Raw genomic sequence first — 25,007 nt, 5'->3', positions numbered from 1 at the left:
ATCTTTTTCAAGATACCAGGCAGGTGACTGTGTACTTCATACTCCATCATGTCAAGGGTCGCTTTAAATCTGGTTGTTTCCCCTGTGGTGATGCTAAGAATAGGCTGTGCTTGCAGCCTGATCCCTCCACTCCAGAGTTCTCTATTGTCTTCTCCTCTAATACTTTTGTTTATTTATAATCATTTCAAAATCAGTTATTCCAGTAGGGACTGCAAAATTGTGGTTTTATAATATTATTCCTTCAATATTTATTAGAATTTTTTCTGTAAAGAAGAGCTTCCCTTCATCAACTAGGACTACTTACTTGATTACCCTGAAATAGAATATGGACAGGAAAAATAGGGCAAATGCTTAATTTTTTCTTTTAGCTGAAAGACTTCTATTGCATTTTTTATTTCCTGCTCTATTTACTTTTATCATTTTCATTAATATTCTCATTTAAATTTAACAAATACATATTGAATACTCAATATATGTCAGGCACTAGGCAAAGTTGGAGCCCCGAAGATCTAGTTGGAAAAGAGATATGTACAAAATTAAACATTGGTTTTTCAATTGGTTAATCACTGTGCCTGCCACATCACAAGTCATTCTGGAATTAAATTCTTTCCCTCATAGTCCCTTGTTGAGATAACCTAATGAGAAAACTTGATTTATTCTCTGGAACTAGACTGAGAAATCTGCAGAATGAGACAGTTGACAAGGAGTATAGACATTGAAGGTTACAGGTTTGGAGATATGTGTAGTAAGTGATCTAAAATTAAGAATAAATCAGGGATGCCTGGGTGGTTCAGTCAGATAAGCATCTGCCTTCGGCTCAGGTCATGATCCCAGGGTCCTTGGGATCGAGCCCCACATCAGGCTCCTTGCTCGGTGAGGAGCCTGCTTCTCCCTTTGCCTGCCACTCTCCCTGCTTGTGCTTGCTTTCTCTCTCTCTCTCGCTCTTGCTTGCTTTCTCTGACAAATAAATAAAATCTTTAAAAAAAAATTAAGAATAAATGAAAATGAGGTATAAACAGAAGCCAGGAGATAAACAGCATGGAAGGGGAATAAGGCAGTTGTCAGTGAAAGAAGAAAAAGGATACTTGGAAGGAAAAGCAGAAATGGTGGGTGTAGCCGAGTCATGGTATTGGTGGATTTCTTGAGTGAGGATCCCATCTGTGGTCACTTACTGCACTCCCTTGACTGCCTTCAACTCTGCAAGGGCTTCTTGTCCACAGTTCTTTGAGGCCTGACTCTACTGGTCATTGCTCCACCTGTTAAACGGAGTTCAGCTTTCCATGGGTTTCTATATCATATGGCAATGCAGTTTAGTCTTATTTCTCCATTATGCAGATTATGCTTACAGAAATTACCTGTTAATTATCTGTAAGTTAACTTGAGCCTGTGGTTCTTATCACCAAAGTAGCATAACTCACCGGGTGTGATATTCTATGGAATGACACATCTTACACCGGAGGCACAGTTAGGTTGCTGGTTGAAGTTAAACGAATGCTTCAATTTGACTTGTCAGAATAGGAGCAAACAATTTATTTCCTACAAGCAATCAGTTCTACAGAGCTGGGGTTTACAGTGGGGAGAATGGATGTCAGAAAATGAAAAATTTGAGCTAAAACTATCTGACTAAAGGTACAAAAGAAAAGAGGCTATTTTGAAAGTTTTTACTCATGTTAATTACAGCCAGTTTGAATTTTTAAAACAGATCAGGTGTTTCTCTGCAAATTCCTGAAACAGTAAGTTATCTGGAAAGATTAAGGATAGTTTTCTAAAAGCACTGTTATAAAAATGCTTACTAAGGGTTGTACTAGTTCAATCACTTGAGAAGATTTTAATTTTCTCCCTTTCTGTGTGCATATCATAGAGAAAGGAAAAGGCTCATCTTGGATTTTCAAGGTTTATTATGCTTTCCAGATAATTTAGGCACAACTAGATATCTATATGTTCTAAATATTATCGTTATCATGTAGGGAACTATAGGAATTAATTGGAGCCAGGCGCTGTACTAAGCACTTTTTCAGTTTAATGATTGAATTAATCCTAAACTTAATTCTAATGACATCAGTACTATTATCATCCCCAAATTGCGGATGATGAAACTGAAGCCTACAGAGGCTAAGTAACTTTCTAGATCACACACCTAGCAAGTGGCAGAACCAGAATCTCAGCAACTCTTTAACAGCAGGATGAATTGTAGGGTAAAAATCTCATGAGTAAAATGATGGGTGTTAATCCTTCAGTCTAACCCAAACATTTCTGATGTTTTCATTAGTCTGGATCTGGTCACGATAACCCTGTAAGAATAATGACTCACAAAAAGTTTAAAGTGCAAGATACGCCATATGGTACCAATTGCAGTTGTATATAAACCAATCAAAAAATATATGCAATTTGTTATTTATCAGAAGAAAAATGTTAATAAATAGTAAGTACTTAACGAGCCCACCATGATTCCCGCCCGCCCCCCCCCCCCCCCCGCCTCAGTTCACTCCTTAAAAAAAACTTTGCTTCCTGAACAATTGAGGTAGATAAAAATGATGAATTTTTCACTGTGGATTAGCTGCCAGGAATGTCGGAACTGAGGTCCACATTAATAACTCTATAGAATCTAACAGCATACATTTCTATGTCTAATCTCATTTTATTTTTATAGCCTCATTTTTCCTTTAGTTTTTCTACTTTCAAGGCAAATCTCACTTTATTATAGTAATTTTGTAAACCATCTTAATATTTTTGAATGAGATGAATACATAAGGAATGAGTAAAAATAAAGAAAAAGGACTGTGTTTTAAGTATTCAGAGAAAAATGTGGCTTGAGTGGTTTAGTGATCTAATATTTTTGAGTGAGACAGACTGAGCCATGAGAACTTAGAAAAGTTTTGCAATGTCTCTCAGATTGATTTCCACATTTAAAAATTTGGGAGGTAAAGCTTAAGACATAGGACCATTCTCAGGATTTGAGTAGATAGTGCATATAAAGTGGTTAGCCCAGAGCCTGGCTTTGCCTAGCGGCTCTGCAGGTGTGAACCCCCATCTCTTTTCTACTGCCTCAAGCTTCCTGCCCCACATCGTGAATACGAGGACTTGCTTCCCTCCAGGTCTCTAACCTGGAGGTCCTTGGGGAGCTTGGGAAACGATTGTCTGAGCTCAATAAATTCCATTTATTATTTCCCCCATGCACATAGCCCAAGGTTGGAGGCCACTTCTGGCCATCTTCTTCTCCTCTCTGCTGCCGGGGTGGTGTTTCACGGCCTTATAAAATGTTAAGTTTAATAGTTAACCTAGATCCATCTCTAATTCTATTTTTCATGTTTAAATATGTATTTAAAGATCTGAGTTCATTAAAATAATACTGTAGGTTGTAAATGTAAGTAAAGAGAAAACAAAAAGATAAAAGGGTAATTGGGTTTAAATGACATTGGTGATCTACTTGGTTTAGGTGCAAGAGAATTTCAGTACAAAAGGAAAAATTGTCACCAAAGGAAATGTTCATTAGAGGAGTTTGCACTCTGAATACTTAAGCTAACTTTGATCCTTAACTGCAATGTTATGGTATGTTTTAGTTTCCCTTTAATACAGCTTTAACTTGTAAGGCTAGTTTATAATTTACTAGTAGAGTCTTGCTCAATTAAGTTCATTCTTCTTGGCTGTTCCTTCTCTTCATGATGATGGCAGTTAATTGCACTAATGTATGTCAAGTATTCTTAAATGGAGAACATATTAACAAAAGCTGATTTTTTTTAACAATGTGAAAAGAGCACAACAAACTAAATGTCTCTGGAATTCTGATGGTGATAATGAAGTTTTAGTTGCATGCATGACATGCAATAACAGAATCATTGCTTACTCATTTGTAACAAAGAATACTTTCTTCAAAGACAAACTTTGCATATCAAAATAATACTTCACATTTAATTTAATCTTATCTGTTGTGACTAATGAATCAGTATTATCAAATTTGGCAGTAGTAGATTGTTTTTCTTATTTCATGAAGAGATTTGCAGATAATAAATTGGGTTATTAAATTGTGTCTCATGGGATTCAAGATTTAAAACATTTATGCTTTGGGGCGCCTGGGTGGCTCAGTTGGTTAAGCGACTGCCTTTGGCTCAAGTCATGATCCTGGAGTCCCGGGATCGAGTCCCGCTTCAGGCTCCCTGCTCAGCAGGGAGTCTGCTTCTCCCTCTCCCGCTCCCCCCTCTTGTGCTCTCTCTCTCTCAAATAAATAAATAAAATCTAAAATAAATAAATAAATAAAATAAAGCATTTATGCTTTGTATTAATGGCTACAAATTAAAAACAGGAGACATTCTAATGTTGGAATAGATTGGTTATTTCATTAAACCTCCTTTCATAAATGGTAGACTAAGTTAAGCTATAACTGCATTGAAATGAAGAGGTAGAGCTGTACCTTAGAGAATTTAATTTATGTACAGTAAAACCTCACAAATTCAGATCAGGAGGAGAGCCAATGATGTTTTTAAAATATGAATAATGAAATATGAAAATTTAATGTGTCATATGTGGGTCCGTTATTAACTTGTAAGTACATATAATACTTACGAGGTTAGGGAATGGTCATGGAGGTCAAAACCTCTTCCAAGCTGCTTGTCTCATAGTTTGGAATTTGTGATTAGCATATACATTATCAGAGAGTACTTGTGATTTCTGAACTTTCTGAAACCAGTTTACTCCTATGAGTGCTAAGAATTTCCCTCTGCAATCAAGTTTATTGCTATTAATCTTATTAGCAGCTTATTTTGTTCTGGAGAACTAAAAACTAGCCAATTCAAATGTAAACTTCCATTTGGTTTCTATGATAATTTTGTTCACGTTAGAAATCAATGGAACTTCAATAATATTTTCATCTATGTCTCATAGTTAAAATTTCATTATCATCAGTAAACCCTTATTGAGTGCTCACGATGTCCCAGTGGCTGTACAAAGTATTTACATGTAAACTATCACTTAATCTTCACAACAGCCCTGGAAAACGCCCAAGTGTACATTATCATTCCTGTTTGACAGATGAGGACATTGAGTTTTAGGAGGTCATGCACTACTCCACTGGGTGTATTAGTTAAGCCACAGAGGAGAAATCAAATATCTGTCTTTTGGATTACACTGAGGTTTAACCACTCCATTATACTTCTGTGGATTGTGCAGACGGAATAGCAAGAATGATGTTAAACTGTGGAAGAGAAGCCTCTAGCAAGTACGCAGATTGCATGGACTTATTAGCCAGTCCCAAGAAAAGGCAGGAATATTCAACTGTGAAGTGTGTTGGAAGAAAACAGCTCTGCCTTCTGCATCATAATTTGGTATTGGGGATACAGCACAGATAAAGCATATAAAATTTGCCGATGTGCAATTATGTATTTGCAAATCTATAAGGGAAATTTGCACACAGTGCCAAAACAAAACCACTTTGGGGGGAATATTATTTTGTGCCCCCTTAAAAACTGGAAACAAAATTTAACCAGCAGTTACTTGGAACTTGATAAAATCTATTAGGACACATACTAGATGTCTCTCTTCTCACTCCAATGACAGATTTGTTTTTATCATCTTTTGTATTTTGCTCATAGTTGTGAATTTTTGCTCCCCCTTTTCCTCTAGGCAGGTAGGAGTAAAAAATTGTTGTGGAAACTATTAGCTTTGCAGATATTGTCACCAGGTTATATCTTGGCTTATGGAATTGTTTAAATCGTGTGGAGAGGAAATACATGTATGCATTTAGAAGATTGGTTTTTTTTTTTTTTTGGTTTGTTTGTTTTAGTTTTAAATTTTATTTTGTTATGTTAGTCACCATACAGTCCATCATTAGTTTTTGATGTAGTGTTCCATGATTCATTGTTTTCGTATAACACCCGGTGCTCCATGCAATATGTGCCCTCCGTAATACCCATCACTGGGCTAAGCCATCCCGCCACCCTACTCCCCTCTAAAACCCTCAGTTTGTTTCTTAGAGTTCATAGTCTCTCACGGTTCATCTCCGTCTCCAATTTCCCCCACTTCATTTTTCCCTTCCTTCTCCTAATGTCCTCCATGCTATTCCTTATGTTCCATAAATAAGTGAAACCATATGATAATAGACTTTCTCTGCTTGACTTATTTCACTTAGCATAATCTCCTTCAGTCCCATCCATGTTGATGTAAAAGTTGGGTATTCATCCTTTCTGATGGCTGAGTAATATTCCATGGTATATCTGGAGCACATCTTCTTTATCCATTCGTCTGTTGAGGGGCATCTTGGCTCTTTCCACAGTTTGGCTATTGCAGGCATTGCTGCTATGAACATTGGGGTGCATATGGCCCTTCTTTTCACTACATCTGTGTCTGTGGGGTAAATACCCAGTAGAAGATTGTATAAACATAATTAATATTATTTGGTAGTGAAGAGATTCTAAGTGGAGAGGAGTTTTTTAATGCTAAACAAATTAGTCAAAGAAAAAATACATAATTTTTATCAGTTTTGAAGTATAAAGCAAATGTCAATGAAATTATACTAAGTTAAATCTTATATCCACATTAAAATTATGGAATTTACATAGTAAAAAAGCACCAATACAATCACTAACTCTTAATATTAAGTGAGCTATGATGCACTTTATAGTCATGGTATCCTTTTCTTTGCCCTTATCATTCACAGCTAATTAATCACTGCTAATTCTGCCTTGAGTACAACAGAGGACTTAGAGACAGGTGTTACTTGAGCTGCGCTTTGAAGGAAGGGGCAGTTAGGATCAAATGGAAATTCAGGAGGAAAGAGAATAGATGGGGAAAATGATGAGAAGATATGGGACATCAGATATGTTGAGAAATTATAAGTAAGTTCGGTGGGTAGAGCATGAAAAACGTTGGAGGGTAGAGATAGAAGTTAAAGTCAGGATGAGATCTTCACTGGCCAAGAAAGTAACATTAATGAGTTGATACTTTTCTATGCTAATGAATGTGTAATAAGCAGTTGATGGTTTTCAAGCAGTAGTTTGAAATATTGTGGCCTAAAAATATTTTTAATAATAAAAATTTAAAAATAAATTAAAATTAAGAAAATTAAAAATAAATGTTGAAATAGTATGGCCTGTGTTTTTAAAAGGTAACTTACATGATAATATAGAGGTCTACTGGAAGAGAGAGAAATGGAGGCAAATAGATAAACTAGTGCAATTCTTGAGGCAAATGAGGGTTAAGACTTGAATAAGGGATGTGGCAGTAGGAAGAGGCGAGGGACAGCAGATTTCATCATCTTGTCAAAGGAAGAATCCACAGAATTGTGGGAAGGAGAAGATGCTATGGATTGTGGCAGAGGTTGATAACTCCATTTGCTATCTAGATTCAGGGCTAAATAGTGATATTTTTTATTTCATTAGATTATATGTAAGAAAGAGCCAGAGAAATATTTTGAAATGCACCAAAAATACCATAGAGAAGTAGCAAAGTAAAATAAAAATATAGACTTCAGAAGAACCTGTGTAACTATTAAATAGATAAATATGCTTTGAGTTCTTTTTTTCTAGCATAGGATATCCATTATCTCCATAGGTAATGGTAAGTGCAACCAAATTTGGAACCAGCATATAATACACTATCAGCAAAACTTCTCAACAGATCTCAGAAAATATCTCAAGCTCCAAAGATTGTCTCCTGCATAGTAGTAGAGCTTAGCAAGAAGTAGATCTTGAGATTTAAATTTAAAGAGGGACTATTGTATAAAATATGAAGCTAATAATTTGAACTGTAAATAATTTAAGGCAAAATTAATAAGCTAATACAAAAAAGACAAAATTAGCTATGAAGACATTTTCAATGCTAAGGAATTTTTGTTACTGTCAAAAAAAAAAGAATGAAAAATATGGTTGAGAAACATAAACTCTTATTTCTGATTCTGCCATTGATTTGTTTCATGGTGTAGGACACATTTCTTAAACTCTAATGTTCCTGAGTCTAAAATGAATGTAATCCGTTACCTTTATGTCTGTTCTAAGTTTCAAAAAAAAAAAAAAAAATCATTGAATATCTTCTGCTTTATTGGAGAGATCATGAACTCTGGGAAAATAGCTCAATGCTTAAATTCTGATCACCAGTCGTTCACTTGTAAAATGAGAGTATTTATAGTCAAATACAGATTTTGTGAGAAATAAAATTTTAAAAAATTACATATTTGGTAGAATTCCCATTTATTTTATTGCAAATTTTAAAAATTTTTAAAATTTTTGTGGTTACAAAAATAATCTTACTCAGCTTCACGTGGCTGTTTAAAGAAGAAAATGAAAGTTCTCATGTTTATGCATCATTTTTGTGAAGAAAATAAAAAACATAAGAACCCCCCCCCCCCAAGCCTTACAAATTTTCAATAGTGGGGTGTATTTTTTTCTAGCTCATATTTTCTGCACATATAAGCATAGGTATTCATTTAATAATGTTTATTATACACATATTAAATATACATACATTGATATATTTTTATAAAATATTTAATCGTATTATGTATACTGATTTGTAATTTGCTTTCTTCATGTAACACTTCCTGATAGGCATCTTATTGTATCAATACAAGCAAATCTATCTTGTTCTTTCAGATAGTTGCATATTATTCTGTGGCTTCATATAACATCAGGATGATGCAGCCCAGAGAGGGGACTCCTGGGATACAGGATAGAAGGGAGTGGGAGTAACACAGGTATTGGAATTGCATAAGCATTGGAAGCCCATAGAGAGTCATTAGATGACTTTTGAAAAACAGGCTTAAACAAGTCTGAATATTTTTAATCATTTTTTAATGTTTTCTAATCTGAATTTTTTTCAGTAAAAAAATTTATTTTAATGAAAATTTCATTATTAGAAAAGTTAAACATCTCTTTTCCTGTTTTTAAGCTTTTGTGTTTTTCTTTTTAAATTGACCATTCAGGGACGCCTGGGTGGCTCAGTTGTTAAACATCTGCCTTCAGCTCAGGTCATGATCCCAGGGTCCTGAGATGGAGCCCCGCATCAGGCTCCTTGCTCAGTGGGGAGTCTGCTTCTGTCTCTGCCTGCCACTCCCCCTGCTTGAGGTCTCTCTTTCTCTCTCTGACAAATAAGTAAATAAATCTTTAAAAAAAAATTAAAAATAAGATAAATTGACCATTCCATTAGCCATTTTTTCTAATCATTTTTTTCCTATGGATATATAACAGTTCCTTTTATATTAATATTATTCATTTTTTGTATATATTGTGTGTGTTTTTCTACTGTGTTGTTTTTATTTTAAATGGTGGCTTGATTGGGTTTAGGTTTTGCCATGTTGAGGATTTAATACTAGCGATGAGACCCCTTAACCCATAGTTTCTCAAGAATGAAAATCACACTTGTCATTGATTGGTTATGCAATTGAGAAAATCCTGAGATAAACATCTAATTTTTAGATTCCTTGTTTTGAAGTTATCTCATTAAAGCTTCCATATTAAAGGGAAAAAATATTTTAGAAGTCACTTTTAGAGTCTTATGGTAATTACAACTATTAATTGGGGTGCACAGCTTATCTCTTCCATCAGTTGATATTTTCTTTTAAAGATTTTATTTATTTGTCAGGAAGAGAGAGCACACAAACAGGGGGAGCGGCAGGCAAAGGGAGATGCAGGCTCCCCCCTGAGCAAGGAGCCCGATGTGGGACTCGATCCCAGGACCCTGGGATCATGACCTGAGCCGAAGGCAGAGGCTTAACCGACTGAGCCACCTAGGCGTCTCAGTCAATTGATATATATATATATATATATTTTAACTCCTTTAATTTCTTATGATATACACATGTGTTTACCAGGAAACTGTGTTGGATATGTGATGATCGCTCCCCTAGAAGCATTAACTGATTTACCTAGAGACAAAGACTGAGAGCCTGAGAAGCTAGACAGAAAGTAGCAGCTGAAAAACTGAGAAAGCTGAACACAGGAACAGGAGAATAATTGAAATTCAGGCCATGTGAAGTGGTGGGTCCAGGTGAACCTCTCAAGCATACAACTGGGCCTATGAAGGGTTACATGCTAGGAGTGAGTATGAGTAAAATCCAGACTTACTTTGAATGAACTCGGTCCCTAAATGGATAAAGGTCATCTCTCTCAAACCCTAAAACACTTCTGCCAGAAGAAAAATCCTTTCTGAAGAATACTAACATCATAGGGATACTTAAATTGTATATACATTTTTCACAAACAAAAAGTCTTTCATTCAATCAAAAATAAGCAGACAGTATAAGAGATTAATACAATAGAATTTAGAGACTCAAATGTTATAATTGTGATGAATATATTTAAGAAATTAACAAAAAGGAAAAATTCAGCTATGAACTTGAAACTACTGAAAGGATCAAATAGAAATTCTAGAACTGAAAACTACAACAAATGAAATTAATAATATTGGATTTAACAGCATGTTATCCACAAATGAAGAGAAAATTAGTTAACATGAAGATAGTAAGAAAAAAATAGCCAGAATGATATTCAAGGACACAAAAGATGTAAAATAAAGATTATTTATCAAAATTAACTATATAGTGGGGTATAAAGAAAATCTCAACAAATTTTAGAAGATCAAAATCATTCAAAATGTGTTCTTTGACCATAAGCTAAGGAGAAAACAGCAAAAGATATTAGGAAATCCAAATAGCTGAAGTTAAGAATCAAGATTAGACAACGTACGATTTCACTTACATATGGGATCTAAAAAACAAAATGAATGAATAAACAAAAAGCAGAAACAGACCTATAAATAGAACAAACTGATGGTTCCCAGAAGGGAGGGCGTTGGGGGTAGGCAAAATGGGTGAAGGGGACTGGGAGATACAGTCTTCCAGTTATGGAATAAATCATCACAGGGATGAAAGGTATAGCATAGGGAATATAGTCAATGATATGTAATAGCATTGTCTGGTGAAAGATAATAGCTACAGTTGTAGTGACCAAGCATAGCATAACATATAGAGATACTGAATCCTTATGTTTTACACCTGAAACTAATGTAACATTATGTGTCAACTATACTTTAATTTAAAAAAAAGATATTAGGACATTAAAATTGCAGACTTCCCAAAATAGAAAAATATGAAAATTAAAATTTTGAAATAGTTTGATTGGATTAATATAAATATACAATAAAATATTTTTTAGGACATGGCTAAGTGCAGTTCCTGAAAGAAATTTATACTTTAAATACACATAAGAATGGAAGAAAGCCCCCAAATTAATTACCTAAGTATCTTAAGAATTTACAAAAGAAACAACATATTAAACTCAAAGAAAATGAAGAAATAATGAAGAGCAAAAATTGTTGAAATAAAAAACAAACACATAGTCATGTAACTACCAACATTAAGATATAAAATATGTTTATAATGCCAAAAGTTTCTCCACACTCCTTTATAGTGAGCCCCTCTTCACACAAGCCATGGCAACTACTGATACATTTTCTCTTTCTGTCTTTTCAATAGTGTATTGGAATCATGGTATGTAGGCTTTGGAGCCCAGCTTCTTTCATTCAGCATAACTCATTTGGTACTCCTCTGCATTGTTACATGTATTATATTTTATTCCTTTTTATTGCTTAGTAAATTCCATTCTATGAATCTATCACTGCTGATTTATCCTTTCGTCAGTTGAAGGACATTGATGTTTGCAGTTTTTGGTGATTAAGAATTAAGCAACGTGTACAGTGTTTGCTATAAATAGAGTTTCATTTCTCTTAGATAAATACTTAGGGACTGCTGGTTAAATGTATATTTAACTTTATAAGAAACTGCCAAATTGCTTTCCAATCTGAATCGAACATTTTGTTTTCTCAGCCAAAATACATCAGCGTTCCAGCTTCTCTGCAACCATGCTAGCCCATGGTATTGTCAGATTTTGTTTTGTTATGTTTCATTTTGTTTTTAAGTTGTTCTAGTAGACATATAGTGGTATCACATTATAGTTTTACTTTGAAAGTACCTAATGGTAATGTTGAACACATTTTCATGTTCTTAGTTTTCATCTAATTATCTTCCTTTCTGAAGTGTAATTCAAATCCTTTGCCCATTTTTTTTATTAGGTAATTTTTTTATTATTGAGATTGGAGCATAATTTATATATTTTGGATAAAATTCCTTTATCAGATATGTGTTTTGCAAACTGTTTTCTCCTATACTGTTGCTTATATTTTCATTTTCTCAACAGTACTTTTTGAAGAACAGACTTTAATTTTCATAGTCCAATTTATCAATATTTTATGATTTGCACTTTTTGCATCAAATCTAAGTAACCATTGCCTAATACAAAGTCATAAAGATTTTCTCCTATATTTTGTTTTAGAAGTTTTATAGTTTAAGGTTTTATATTTAGGTATTTGATCCATTTTGAGTTAATTTTTTGTATGTTGTAGAGTATGGGTCGAGGTCTATTTTTTTTGCATATGGACATCTAGGACAACTTGTTGAAGACTACCATTTCCCCATTGAATCACTGGAACATCTTACTGAAAAATAATTAACCTTGTATTTGAAGATGAATTGTCTTAATTACTATATTTCATAGTAAGCTATGAAGACAGGTGATGTAAATGCTTCAGCTTTTTTTAACATTACTTTTTGTTCTTCCTGGTCTTTTGCCTTACCATGTAAATTTTAGAATTACTTTGTCAGTTTCCACAAAAAAATCCTGCTGGATTCTCATTGAGATTCATTGAGTCTATAAATCAATTTGGGAAAATTTGACATTCTAACAATATTGAATATATCCATCCACAAGTACAATATATTTCTCCATTTATTTAGGTTTTATTTGGTGTCTCTCCTCAACACTCTGTAGTTTTCTTCATATAAATCTTGTACATATTTTCTTAGATTTATACCTAAGTATTTCATAACTTTTGGTGATATGATGAATGATACTGTTATTTAAGTTTCAGTCTCCAATGGTTCATTGCTAGTGTATAGAAATACAATGATTTGGATATTGACTTTATTCCATGATGATGCTGGACCAAGTTAGTGGCTTTTTCTCTAGTGGTTTTTTTGGGGGGGGGGCGGGGAGGACTTCTCTGCATAGATAATCATGTCTGAAAATAGAATTTTATTTCTTCCTTTGCTATCTATATGCCCCCTTTCTTTTTTTTTTTTTTTTTAAGATTTTATTTATTTGAGAAAGAGCAAGCACAAGCAGTGGGGAAGGGCAGGGGGAGTGGGAGAAGCAGACTCCCTGCTGAGCAGGGAGCCAGACATGGGACTCAATCCCAGAACCCTGAGATCATGACCTGAGCCGAAGGCAGACGCCCAGTCGACTGAGCCACCCAGGCGCCCCTATATGCCCCTTTTCTTATTTCTTTTTCTTGTCTTTTTTCAATCTTTAGGAATGCCAGTATAATGTTTAATAGGAGTAGCAATGTAAATATCACTGCTTTGATTTCAATCTTAGTATGAGACCATTAAGTATAATGTTTGTTGTAGGTTTTTGTACATTCTCTTTATAAGGTTGAGTTCCCTCTAATTCCTAGTTTTCAGAATTTTGTTTATCATGAATGAATGTTAAGCTTTGTCACATATTTTTTCTATGTCTATTGAGATGATAAGTTTTTCTATATAGTCTGTTAATACAATAAATTACATTGATTCGTTTTTGAATGTTGAACCAACATTGCATTTTTAGGATAAACCTCTCTTGATCATGATGTATTATCTTTTTTATATATTGCAGGATCAAATTTGCCATTTTTTACCAAGGAATTTTGCAACTGTTCTTATGAGAGATATTGTTCCTTAGTTTTCTTTTTGTATAATGTGCCTTTTTTAATATCAGAGCATTATAAAGTGAATTAATATGTTCTTCATTCTTGATTCAAAAAATTAAAATAATCAATTTCCTTCTTTTATGAGCTTAAAGCACTCTCATTATGTTCTATCACTTACAATTTTGTTGCTACATAAATATTACATAAAAAATAATATGCTACAAATTGTGTGATGTTACTGGCTATCCATAAGTGAAAACTTTTGAAATAAATTACTTGCCTATGCTTATTTTTATATCCATAGAATAAAATTTAATGTTGAAAACTAATTTGCATATATTCAGGTTATATTAATTTTTTTGATCATAGAAAGTGTTCTGAGTTTAAATACTTGATAAATGTACAGATTCTGCATGTAAGTTTTAAAATATCAATTAACATTATTAGACAAATTGATAGATGGCAGTTCGTAAGGGATATCTGATGAAACACACCTGCTTTTGGTGGAAAGTTGGGCTAGAATAGTTTTAGGTAGTGTCAGTGTTTTGTTTTTCTTATTTGAGGTCATATTGAGGTCATATTAACTTAGGTAACCCTTTCTATCCCATTCAGGATTGGTATTACTCTTTCTTGATTTAAACTCAAAAATATAAATGAATGTGAGTGCTGTTTTTATTCCTTAACATATATTTTTTTGTTTCTTAGTATATATTATTTTTTGTATGTATGTATAAAATATTTGTTAGAACAGAAAATACTTTCAGTCTTAACATATTGACATGTGGTGTTTTCAATATAATGAAAAGACTTAGTCATCGTATTCATTGGGCTTATATTATTACTAGGAGCCTTATCATAAGATTGAAAACACATATGAATAGAATGTAGCAATAGGAATCTTAATCCTAAAGTTTATTTGATCTAAAACACAGACGTGCTTGGGAATTCTGAAGTCTTGATGAATGGGTCACCAGTGGTCCATTTTACCAGAGAAGTGAGGAGTCTTTCTGAAATAATTTATTTTAAGCAAATAAAGAATGGAAGCACTCAAGCATGCTTTAAGGAAAATGGCTAACAGATGAATGTAAGGTGTTGTTTTGGGTATTACGTGGTGTCTGGTACTCGGAGTCATATGCCCTATCTTCAAAATTGAGCTATATGAAAATAGAGTGATAAAACTAAAAGGGCTCTTTAGAACAAACAAACACATAGCGTGAGACATCCATCAGGAACTCGAGGCACCACTGCTTTGTACTAATGTTACAGAGTCTGTTTTCCCAGCACCAAATAATTGTGTTTATTTCCACACTCTGGTATGTAGCTTTGCCTCTACCTGTGAAAGCTTATAAAGGAAAATCTCATAAATAAAAGTATTTATGAACTATATAACAATTACTGTGGCATATATGTCAAGTGTGGTATTTCATTTTTTAGACAGATTTCTCTTTTTGATGTACTCAAATATGTGTTTGGTTTTAGGTTTCCTCAAGAACTGAACATGGGAAAAATAAGTGCTGAAATTATGTGGACCCTTTTTGCTCAAGATATGAAATATGCACTAGAAGGTAATTACAAATATTTATACTTCTTAGAACACATGTTTTAGGCAAATTGTGATTTTGTGTTCTTGACTTTAAGTGTAAAAATTGATACATTAAAGTGTTGTTGTGATTAGTTCTAAAACTTATTTCCACATTGTAGGAAAATAAAGGTTTCCAAGTCTTTGAAAAGTCCTCAAAAACATACATTTTTAATCAAGTCATCTAAGCTGCAGGATCATAATAAGTATTTCACTCATAGGCTAATGCTCAGATGCAGGGATACCTTATGGCAGTTCACTTACCAAAGCAGACCATATTGAAGGCATGAGTAGGTAGAATTTGTCTAGACAGACTTGAAAATTGTATCCATGGCTATAAAAGTTAAAATCTGACCAAAGTTTTCAAAAAGACAGTGGCAGGGCTCTTTGCCAGAAACACTGTTCTCAATAAGTCCAAATCTTACAAGGGAAATAGAGCTCTTTAAAATAGAACTCTAGGGACACCTGGGTGGCTCAATAGGTTAACCTTCTGACTCTTGGTTTTGGCCGGGGTCATGATCTCAGGGCCATAAGATCCAGCCCCTAATCTAGTGAGGTAAACTCTGCACTCAGCATGGGTCTGCTTGGGATTCTTTTCCCCTCCCTCCCCCTGCCTCTCTGTTCCTCTCCCTATATTTCTCTCTCTATATATATCATAATTAATAAATAAATAATAAATAAATAAATAAATAAATAAAATAAATCTTAAAAAGAAAAACCAAACCAAACCTCTAAGTTAAAAATTCTATCAATATCCTTTGAGCCGTCACACAGTGCTTAGAGTTAAAAAACCAGAAACCAGTGTAGGTTTCCTGTCCTCTAGTAACTTACAGTCTAGAAGAAAATTTTCTTTGCATTCAACAATATATTTTGAGCCCGTAGATGCTAAATGTCTATCATTATACTCAGTGTGGGGGATAGAGCAGTGAACATGACAACCATGGTCCCTGTCCTCAACAAAATTATGGAGGGTAGCCACATGAGGTGATTAAGGTTAATGATGATAGAATGTCTGGAGGAAAAGCATCTAAATCAGATTTGGGAAAGGGAATAAGGCAGACTTTCTAGAGGAACTTCCTCTGAGGAAGTGTTATCTGACAAAGACCTGAGGGATAAGTAGGAGTTAGTTCTGGGGAGAGATGAGCAAGAAGCGTCTCTGTCTTGTCCTGGCAGAGGACAGAACATTGGCAATGAGGGTGAGCACAATGTACATTGGAGAAAAGCACACTCAGCAGGTCCTATGAGCAAGAGGTAGCAAGAAGAGAGGCTGGAGACATTGGCAGGGACCAGCAGGCAGGAGCTGGTGGGCCATGGTGAGGAGTTTGACAAGAGACAGTATAGGGATTTCAGAGGTACATGTCTTGTTCAGATTTGCAACTTAGAAAAAGCATTTTGACCGTAACATGAAAATTAGATTAATAGGGTAGGACTGGTTCAGAGTTCATGCTCATTGTTTCACTGGGTTTTTTGTTTGTTTGTTTTGTTTTCTGGCATTGCTAAAATGTAAACATGATGCTGGGGGACACGGAGGGAACATACAGACATTTTCATTATTTGAAAGAGGCACACAGTAGATTTTAATATCTGGTTTTCTGGTAAAGTCTGGGTCTCCCACCCACAAATACAGAGGTTTTCTGTCTTTAAACATTAAACCAGACTGTTGGGAGGTGCAAACTCCTCATTTTGCAATGAGATATTTGTTCTCCGTTGTATCAGCCAGCCCTGTTCTCTCTACCTCTACCTGGGCCTCCCACCCACCACATCCTTTCATACCACTCTGCTACGTTGTCTCTCTGAAATATAGGAGTCTCCTTAAGTCAGATGAGAAGCACCAATACATTAGGCCAATAATTTTCTTCAGCTAGCATGTGCCCCCTTAGTCCTACCCCTTATCTTCCCCCACCCGCCTCAAATGTCTCTCAGGCATCTTGAACTTTATAAGATCAACAAAGAATTCCTGATCTCCCCTATCAAAACCTCCTTCTTCCTCCTGCACATATTGCAATATTGGCATGACCATTCATCCAGTTACTCAAGTCAGACGTAGCATTTTTGTGGATTCATTTCTTTTCCTCAGCACATTCTGAGTTCTTGGAGCTGTTCCAGTGCTGCTCTATTCCCTTGACTTCTCTTCCCACCAGTCTTCATAGGCAGCCACATGGGGCTCAGTTTAATGTCATCCTCTCAGGATCCAAAGTCACTGCCAGGAATAACCTTATTTTAATTGGCTGTGTAGCACCTAATTGCTATCTTTTATTTGTGTGTTTATGCCTGTGCATTTGATTGCTTCTTAACAGTCTGTCTTCCTCACCACAATGTAAGGTTTTTGCCTAGAATGATGCCTACAAAATAGAAGCTACTTAGTAACTACTTGTTGAATAAATGAAGACTTTCCTGGGTAATCCCAACTCAGTGGAGTGGTGAGCAGAGGAGGAGACTTCCGCTTGTGATCTTCTTGGAACATTCCAAGAGGTCAGCACCTTTGTGCGTCGTCATTGTCACGTGTAATGTGAAAGGTTCACATTAGATCAGAGGGTTGGGCCACGGGCAGGGAGGCTCCCGCCCATGTTTTGGAAGAATCTGATTATTTAGAACCATCCCAAGGCAGCGCTGTCTGCCAGTACACATTTTGTTTAGGTCAGTCCTCTCTTTGCTTATGTAGTAACATTTGTGTAACTATTGGATGTTTTATGCTACATTTACTTTTAAAAATAAGTAGTTATTTTAGAGAACTAAGCACACTATTTCTGTTAAGGAATTTAATCTCAAAAATTTAATATTTGTTGGAAACAGCAATGAAGATAGGAATGCTACAAGTGTCTGTAACTTTGCTTAGATGTTTACTGATTATAGAGTAATAATTTTGTGTAAGAAGGGTATCCCAAAATGCTGAGATTGTATCATCAAAAATCAGGTCTAAGATCAAGAGTAAATAATTTTGCAGTTATCTGAGCTTTTTTTGAGATAAGACTCTCCTTTTTCAAAAGAATTTTTTATTTGACTTTTTAAAATAGTTTTAGTGAGAGGTATTTCACATACCATACAATTCAACCAACTTAAAGCGTACGATTCAGTAGTTATTACGTTTGCACATTCACACACATTTTCAAGAAGGCATGAGAAATATATTGAGGGAGTAACTTGGATTGCAGTTTATGATTCATGCATCTTCTTCTTCCACCAGAAGAGAAGACTTTTGAGTGCAAAGATTGTTTTTTCCATCTTTGTATTTATTGAACCATAATAGAAAGTCACATGTGTTTGTTTACTTGAAGTGAATTGCAAATGGGACAATCCTGTGCAAAGAATCTTGGAGACAAGGACAGAATACTTACCATGTTCAAACTAAACATTCGTGGTTATTGCAAGTCAGGAGGCAGCAAGAGATCTGAGTCTGGGAAACCCAACTTCAGAAAGCTTTATCACACATGGGCTGTGGAACCTTGGGCAATTAATGCTTCTTCAAACCCTGATTTTCTTTTCTATAAAAAAGAAGGCCATAACTGAACTGATGAATCATTGAACATTATATTAAAAACCATACTATACCTTGGCTCATCGAATTTAAATAAAAAAAAAGAAGGCCATAGAGAGTCCCCAGCTTGGTGTGAGGATCGCATGACATGTTAAATGCACTTTGCAAACTGGAAAGCACTATGCTAATGGGACGGGACTATGATTATTTTTATATAAGCAGGGAAAGATCTGTCAAAGTCTCAAAGCAGTCTCCTTCAGGGGTCATTCAAAGTTTAAACCCTTAGGAGAGTGTTCACAAATGCATGTGAATCTGTTCACTTTCTCTCCCTTCTTCCTTTTCACTATTTCAATCTAATAGGTGGTTTCAAGAAATGTACTGCACCCTTTTTTAAAATGTGGCATAAATAATAATTACTAGAGAAAATGAGGACTAAGAGTACCTCACAGAGTAGAGGGCATATAACTAAAAACATTCATCTGGCTGGCTCTTGTTCACATTGATAGTAATGTTCTGACTCTCCCTATTTGCCTTCTAGAATGTTGTTAAAATTAATTGACTATGGAGTAGTGCTTCGGACCGTTGACCTAGAAAGACTCTGTGTTGTTACATAATTTGGGCTCCATAGTTCATCTTGTGACTAAAGCAGCTGAGTCCAACTTGTGAGCAACCTGTGATAAAGTCAGGTCGACAGAGAGGAGCCAGCTAGAACTTCGAGACTTGTAGCTGTTGGCAGCTTTTTGCTTTACTTCATGAACTCATCAACTCTGTAAAAGAAATAATCTAATTTAAAATGAAACAACTTTTCCCCAGTTTTACTCAATCTGTGTAAGCCAACTTGTTTTTTAACATTTGACCACCTTGCAAGTGTGATAGACAGTAATTCATTTGATCACTGTGGTGATAACTTATTGAATAAAACCAGGACAAATTATTTTACCAATTAAAAAAAAAGATGTACTTTCTGTGCAAAAGGAAGCACAGGAAGGGGGGGAAATTGTTAAACAAAATTGGTTTTATGGAATTTTTTCTAAATATTTTAAAAACTGTTGTAGTCTTTACCCTGGCAGGTACAAATGTAGGTTTTGCAATAATTTAGACCTAGGTCTGAGTTCAGGCTCTGCTATTTTCCATTAACTTCTTAGCTCTGATTTTGTATAATTTATTAAAGTCAGCAAGCCTTACTTTCCACATTTGTAAACAAGGGATAAAAATACCTACCCTATAAATTATTGTAAGGAGAAATAATAAGACAGAGATGGGGTGAGGGGGAATGGTTCCCTAGCACATAATACATACTCAACAAATACTAGCCATTATGACAACCTTGAGGATTACAATTTAGTAAACAAGAAGTTGGAAATGATTTATAATACCACTAAAATATCCAGATGCCTATAAGTTACTGAAATGTTTAATTGGTAATTCCAATTGACTGCAGACATTGTGTTTGTCATCTTGATATCCACAGAATTTGGTTGCCTGCCAATTGTTAAATCAGGACAGTCCTGTTCAGGGCACTGATTGTATAACATATGTCTTTGTCTTCAAAGTCTTTATTAAGAGCAAACTCTGCTAGGCCCCAAGATAGCAGCCAGATGGTAGATGGGGTCCACAAGGATTCAGGTGGTTTCTAATTAATAGTTCTGTAAAAAGAGTGTTTGGGATTCTTTTAAACACTGATTCTTAAATTGGGATTTGTGGCTGGTTTTCAAGTCATATCCTGAAATTGCATCCACATTTAGGAAGGGGTGGGATGGGAAAGAGGTGTCTAAGGCATTTGTCACACTCTCAGATGAATCTTTGAATAGAAAAACAAAGTCACTGAAAATAAATTGGTTAAAAATTACTGTTTTACTTTAATAACTTAGGCCAAGATAAAATTATTTATAATATGGAACACCCAGTCGTCTTTCACCTGGCATTAGTAAAGTCTCCCATATCAGTGCTCCTCAAACTTTAGTTTCCCAGTGGTCTCTTGGGAATCTTGTTAAAACACAGATTTTGATTGAGTTGATCTTTGGGGCAGGTGGGATTCTCTTAATTTCTAACAAAATCTGAGCTGATGCCAGCCAACTGGTGGGTGTACCACACACTGAGGATAGCAAGGCTTCAGTGCTGTTAACATAACGTGATAGTTCTGGACGTTCTGCCTTTTTATTACTGATCTTTGTTGTCTGCTACTTAGTTACCATGTTGGACCTCATCAATAGTGGAAGATGCTCAGATTGCTTTTGTAGTTTTTCAGCGTATCGTCATCCTAGTAAGCACAACTAGTACCATTAGTTTTTCTTCACACTTTCCCTGCACTATCTTCTTTTATAAATTCAAATATTTTCATATTGAACACCTTCTGAGAGTTCTTTACTCTCTTTATATTTATTGTGAAGGCCTTCTCTCAGAGAAGTACAATCTCTTTCTATTGCCCTTTGCCCAAATATGGGTGTCAGGCCACCCTGACATTTAAGAACATTGTCCTTGACATTGTAGCCACAAAGACAATGAGAACACAAAGGCATGGTTACATCTTTAATGGTCTTGTTGACTGCCTTGACTATACCAGAACTGACTTGTTGCCCCGTGAATTTCTTTAGCCTCACTTAAAGTATTCTCCTATATAACATCTTTCTGGTCTACCTCCTACTTGGTCTACCTCAAACTATTATTTCATACTTGTCATCTTTCTGGTCTACTTGTCAGCAATTTTCTGCTGATTTTCAAGTCTACCCTCACAAATCACTGGTTGTCAATTTATGTCGGTCCTCATTTTTTAGTAGACAAGAATGGTTTCTTACTAATTTCTACAGTGAATAAAATCTCCCTAGAAACAACGTATTTCTTTTTTCTCCTATTTTCTACTTTCAATCTTCCTTAACGTTATTTGAATGACAAGAGATTAAAGCTATACCTATGTACACTTCAAAGACTGGATGGAGGAGCAGAGATTGAAAGCACTTTGTAAAGGATCTCTCTGGCCTCCCTTTCTTACAGCAATAATAGTCAACCTATTTGGTGGTTTTTTTTGTTTGTTTTTTTCCATTTTTCAACATTCCTCAGAGGTACAGAAACTCCCATGAGTAACAGGAATCTTGGTGTTCCTTAACAAGGAGAGATGGCAGGTGGCTTTCCTTCAGCCTCTTGAGAATTATCAATATTACTCTTGTCCAGAAACAGACAATTTTTCAGTTATTCAAAGAAATAGCACAGTGTGTATTTGTGAAAATATTAGCTTTTAATGGTTAATATCTTGTAACTGAAAATAAAAATTCTATCCTGTATTTCATATGACTTATAAGTCATTTTCCTATTCTAAAAGCTATTTGTTAAGATTTAGGCACTTTGGCAATGACTACCAGAATGCCACAGAGACAGTTAAACATGACTTGAGGACACTTCCATGTTCCTGATATTATAAAATAGCATAATAATCATTCCAGGTGCCTAAGTTAAAAATTGGGAAGTCATGGTTGACTTCTTTCTTTCCTCAGCATCTAATTACCAAATATATAGTATAAGCTCTATATCTAAATTCTCCTCCATAATTTTCTTTTCTATGCTTCTTACCATTGTCCTTGTTTAGACACACATCTTTCCTGCTTCCACTTTCATTGATAGGGTTCTTCCTTTGTAGATGCCTCTCTGACCATTGGATAAAGTCCAAATTCCATAGCCTAGCCTGGACTGGTACCTTACTCTCTCTACCTGATTTTAGCCCTAGTGTTTAATGCCTCCCCCACACATAGACTATATGCCCTAGCTGCATCCAAATATTTGACATTTCTCTGAAATTCTCTTATAAGTTTCCACTTCAAGACAATGTGCATAATGCACATCCCTCCTGCCCACACTTTTCCCTACTTGCCATCCCTAGCAAAGACTCATGTATTCTTCAGAGTTCAATTCAAAAGTTACTTCTTACATTAAGTCTTCCCTGAGATTCTCAGAGAGAAATAAGGACTTCCTCCCTATTCTATAATACTTCCTATTATAACATTTGTTCTTGTGTTACACTTCACAAATACATGACTCACTGTACCCTGAGCTCTTATTCTTCTTTGTTCAAATCTCCCTACTCTCCCCATTCTCTGTCATTTAATAGAAATGCTCTGAACTAATGAATGCACAAATGAATATACACCTATGTTTACAAACAGGCAAAAGCATAGCTATATGTTTCATTCCCAAATGCTCATTTCCAGCCACAATTCCATATAATCACCCAAGCCTGATGCAATCCACTCAAACAAAGGAGAACATTTCCCAACAATTATTTTCACCATACATTGTGGTTGCAGCAGTTCTAGGAAGTGTTTAATAATCATAGATGTGGAAAAAAAAAAAAAACCCTAAATACTTTCATTTACCCGCAGAAACTCTGTGTGTGTGTGTGTGTGTGTGTGTGTGTGTGTGTGTGTGGTAAGAGAAGATGGTATGTTTACAATGATGTTCAAGCTATACTTCCTTGATAAATTGTAATATATTCCTTCCAGTCATACCCTGTTTACCAGGACCACCTTCATTTTTGTGACATGTTACTAATTTGTATTAACCTATCTTCACATGGAATTCCAAATCTAGATTAATGGACAACAAATGAAAACAAAACTACAACAAATGATCACTAATTCTTGGTGCTCATTACTGCAAAGAGACAGCTCTATTCATTTAAATTTTCAGTGGCAGTTCACATGAGTCACCCAAAAACTGAGATAGGATTTCTGGATTAATATATCAGTTTAAATGGGACAGTTTATTTGAGAGATCTTGTGTTATATTTGCCCCTCAATCCCCCCAAATAAAGGCGAGAACAAAATATATTATGTGTTATATTTGCCCCCACACCCCCAAAATAAAGGCAAGAGGAAAGTGTATTTATTGGTATTTAAGTTTTCTGGATTCACTGGGCCAGTGGTTCTCAAAATATGGAGCCTAGCAGTCTGTTTTTTAAACAAGACCTCTAGGTTATTCTGATGCATGCTACAGTTTAAGACTATCATTTTTTTAATTTATAAGAGAAAGAAGAATAGAAGAAAAAATAATAATTAAAAGGAGAAGAGAATTAAAAAATAATTCTCAAGGAAATGAAAGGAGAAAGTCCAAGTCAAGTCCATTAGCCTGAAACTCAATAGGAGAAAAATGACAAGGAAGATACTGATAACTCAGCCAAGAAGGCCTATAAGTCTTATGTAAAGAAAATTCCATGGAGTATTCAGTAATATAAGGAAAATGAACCTCTGTTATAAATGAATGAAAAACTTGCTTATTTTGTTTAATCTATTCAAAAGAAAAGTAGAAACACATATTGCATTCATGTCAAGCCATTTTTCTTTTTTTTTTTTTTTTTTTTTTTGCCTTGGAATCATATTCCAATGAGAGCAAATAAATTTCCTCTAATATTTACATCTTTTTTTAACTATTTATTACTTTGAATAGAACAAAACTCAATGCATTTTGAAACAGTTAATGCTTTTTTATACCATAATGCTGCAAAGCCAAATGTTATAGAAGGTGGATGACTAGCTTTACCATTTATTTATGTTTTATTGATCTTACCAGTGTGACTTTAACTGGTGATTTCGGTAAAACTTTGCCTAACAGTATTTTACATATTTAACTGTTCAGTGTGCTTCAGTGTATGTTTAACAGAGTAAACCTTTTCATGGTTTTTAAGTAGAATGCATGATCTTACTAATGACATTCTCGATTATATGACATTATGAACTCTGGGGCAAAGGACCATATTGACCATGTTCAGTCTTTAACATAAGCCTAGCAGCTATAGGTGCTTAATAAATAATCATTGAATGAAAATCTCAGACAGACAAAAACTGTATATATGCATGTGTGTGTAGGTTAACTACATAATTCAGAATGATTTTCGTCTTGATTAGAACCAGGGATTGCACTTTGCTAAAACTTTCTGTATGGTTTCAGGAACATTCTATATTAAAGTATATTCCTCATCAGTTTAATTGTTCATATTGGTATTTGGAAAATAGCAGAGTAAAGCTTCAGTTCATCAGGATGCCCTTCATCAGATACGCCTTTGAGATTCAATTGTTAACCAAATAACATAGACAATAATCTAATATATAATGATCTGTTTTACATTAGCAAGCACAGCACACAAAACATGGTAAAACTCTGAGATAGAGTCAAATTTTAGCCATCAAACAGATTTTCACAGGCTGGTTAATAAAAATCAACTGTCAAGCTATATAATCT

General features: G+C 34.9%; 1 protein-coding gene across 1 annotated transcript in view; it reads left to right on the top strand.

The window, feature by feature from the left end:
• UNC13C (unc-13 homolog C) overlaps positions 1-25,007 on the top strand; it is a 559,379-nt gene that overhangs the window by 348,564 nt on the left and 185,808 nt on the right. The window contains exon 18 of the mRNA XM_078079321.1: positions 15,208-15,293. Coding sequence (XP_077935447.1) covers positions 15,208-15,293 — 86 coding nt within the window. The remainder of the gene's footprint in view (positions 1-15,207; positions 15,294-25,007) is intronic.

The sequence above is a fragment of the Halichoerus grypus genome, chromosome 8 (assembly GCF_964656455.1).
Source record: "Halichoerus grypus chromosome 8, mHalGry1.hap1.1, whole genome shotgun sequence".
Taxonomy (NCBI): Eukaryota; Metazoa; Chordata; class Mammalia; order Carnivora; family Phocidae; genus Halichoerus; species Halichoerus grypus.
This window is presented reverse-complemented; position numbering and strand designations above follow the sequence as displayed.